The sequence below is a fragment of the Mus caroli genome, chromosome 7 (assembly GCF_900094665.2).
Source record: "Mus caroli chromosome 7, CAROLI_EIJ_v1.1, whole genome shotgun sequence".
NCBI classification, from domain to species: Eukaryota; Metazoa; Chordata; class Mammalia; order Rodentia; family Muridae; genus Mus; species Mus caroli.
This window is the reverse complement of record NC_034576.1, coordinates 113,357,975-113,360,051: the sequence shown is the minus strand read 5'-3', so window position 1 is coordinate 113,360,051 and position 2,077 is coordinate 113,357,975. Positions and strand designations below refer to the sequence as shown.

The 2,077-nt window shown below is 40.0% G+C and overlaps 1 protein-coding gene across 1 annotated transcript in view; it reads left to right on the top strand.

Moving 5' to 3' along the window:
• The window catches only part of Eif4g2 (eukaryotic translation initiation factor 4 gamma 2), an 11,646-nt gene that overhangs the window by 4,060 nt on the left and 5,509 nt on the right, over positions 1–2,077 (top strand). Inside the window, exons 5-11 of the mRNA XM_021167079.1 lie at positions 2–133; positions 217–283; positions 421–572; positions 938–1,048; positions 1,194–1,277; positions 1,363–1,461; positions 1,583–1,721. Coding sequence (XP_021022738.1) covers positions 2–133; positions 217–283; positions 421–572; positions 938–1,048; positions 1,194–1,277; positions 1,363–1,461; positions 1,583–1,721 — 784 coding nt within the window. The remainder of the gene's footprint in view (position 1; positions 134–216; positions 284–420; positions 573–937; positions 1,049–1,193; positions 1,278–1,362; positions 1,462–1,582; positions 1,722–2,077) is intronic.

Genomic DNA, 2,077 nt, shown 5'->3' with positions numbered 1-2,077 from the left:
GATTGTGGACAAAGCCCTAGAAGAGCCAAAGTATAGCTCACTGTATGCTCAGCTATGTCTGCGATTGGCAGAGGATGCACCAAACTTTGATGGCCCAGCAGCAGAGGGTCAACCAGGACAGAAGCAAAGCACAGTGAGTGGCAGTTTTGTTTTCTTTGTTTTGAAATTAATTTGAAAATTTTTTTCTTTTTACAAATCCTTTTTGTTTTCAAATAGACATTCAGACGCCTCTTGATTTCCAAATTGCAAGATGAATTTGAAAACCGAACCAGAAATGTTGATGGTAAGAATTTAAATTTGCTATAGTACTGGGTGGTTTTATGTGTGCGTGCACACATTTCATGGCCTAAGTGTAAAGGTCAGAACACTTACAGGAGTGGTTCTGAGTGTTCTTTATTTTGTTTGCCTCCCTTCCCTCAGTCTATGATAAGCGTGAAAATCCCCTCCTTCCTGAGGAGGAGGAACAGAGAGCCATTGCTAAGATCAAGATGTTGGGGAACATCAAATTCATTGGAGAACTTGGCAAGCTTGATCTTATTCATGAATCTATCCTTCATAAGTGCATCAAAACAGTAAGTATGACTTGATCTTATTCATGAATCCATCCTTCATAAGTGCATCGTATGACTTGATCTTATTCATGAATCCATCCTTCATAAGTGCATCGTATGACTTGAGGTGTAGTGGGTTAGGGGTAAGGCAGTCACAATTATTCACATTTTGATAATAGGGATAACTTAGAGTTTGTAGTGTGCTTTATAAAGTAGAGATAGAACAGATTGCCTGTGTTAAAATTCTTAGAGGGTTACTTCAATGAAAGCTGGTAGGAAAGCATTGTCTCACATGCTTTAGGAATTACAAATGAGTCAGTCCAAATCTAAAAAGGAAAAACTACGTAAACAAGAGTAACAATGATCGTAACATGTTCTTTTGGTAGCTTTTGGAAAAGAAGAAGAGAGTCCAACTCAAAGATATGGGAGAGGATTTGGAGTGCCTCTGTCAGATAATGAGGACAGTGGGACCTCGATTAGACCATGAACGAGCCAAGGTATGTTTTTGTTAAGAACAGTGTAAAGGGTGGTGTCTTGTGAGGCGCTAGTATTTACTCTAGTCATTGGCCTGTATAGCAATAATCCAAAGCATCTTACACATTTGCCGTCTATCTAATTGTGTGTTTCTGTCTCTTTTATCAGTCCTTAATGGATCAGTACTTTGCCAGAATGTGTTCCTTAATGTTAAGTAAGGAATTGCCAGCCAGGATTCGTTTCCTACTGCAGGTAAGATGGTTTTTACTGTGTTCAAAGTTTTTGAGTTTTTTCAGTTGGAATGGTAAAATAAAATTTATATTTTTTTAAATTACAGGATACTGTAGAGTTGCGAGAGCACCATTGGGTTCCTCGCAAGGCTTTTCTTGACAATGGACCAAAGACGATCAATCAAATCCGTCAAGATGCAGTAAAAGTAAGGGATTTTTGATTTCCTGTCCCTCCTTTTGTTAACTCTTAAACAAACATTTAACATTTGGGAGAATGGTAGCATTACATTTTAATAAGGACAGTACTTACCCACTTTCTTCTCAAAGGATCTAGGAGTGTTTATTCCTGCTCCTATGGCTCAAGGGAGGAATGACTTCTTCCTGGAGGGACCGTTCATGCCGCCAAGGATGAAAATGGATAGGGACCCACTTGGGGGACTTGCTGATATGTTTGGGCAAATGCCAGGTAATTTTTAAAGCAGCAGTGTTTTGGATAAACCAAAAGTTAATATTTTAGTGAATTTCTAAGAATTGTCTGTGTTTTAAGGTAGTGGAATTGGTACTGGTCCAGGAGTTATCCAGGATAGATTTTCACCCACAATGGGACGTCATCGTTCAAATCAGCTCTTCAATGGCCATGGGGGGCACATCATGCCTCCCACGCAATCACAGTTTGGAGAGATGGGGGGCAAGTTTATGAAAAGCCAGGGGCTAAGCCAGCTCTACCATAACCAGAGTCAGGGACTCTTATCCCAGCTACAAGGACAGTCGAAGGATATGCCACCTCGGTTTTCTAAGAAAGGACAGCTTAATGCAGATGAG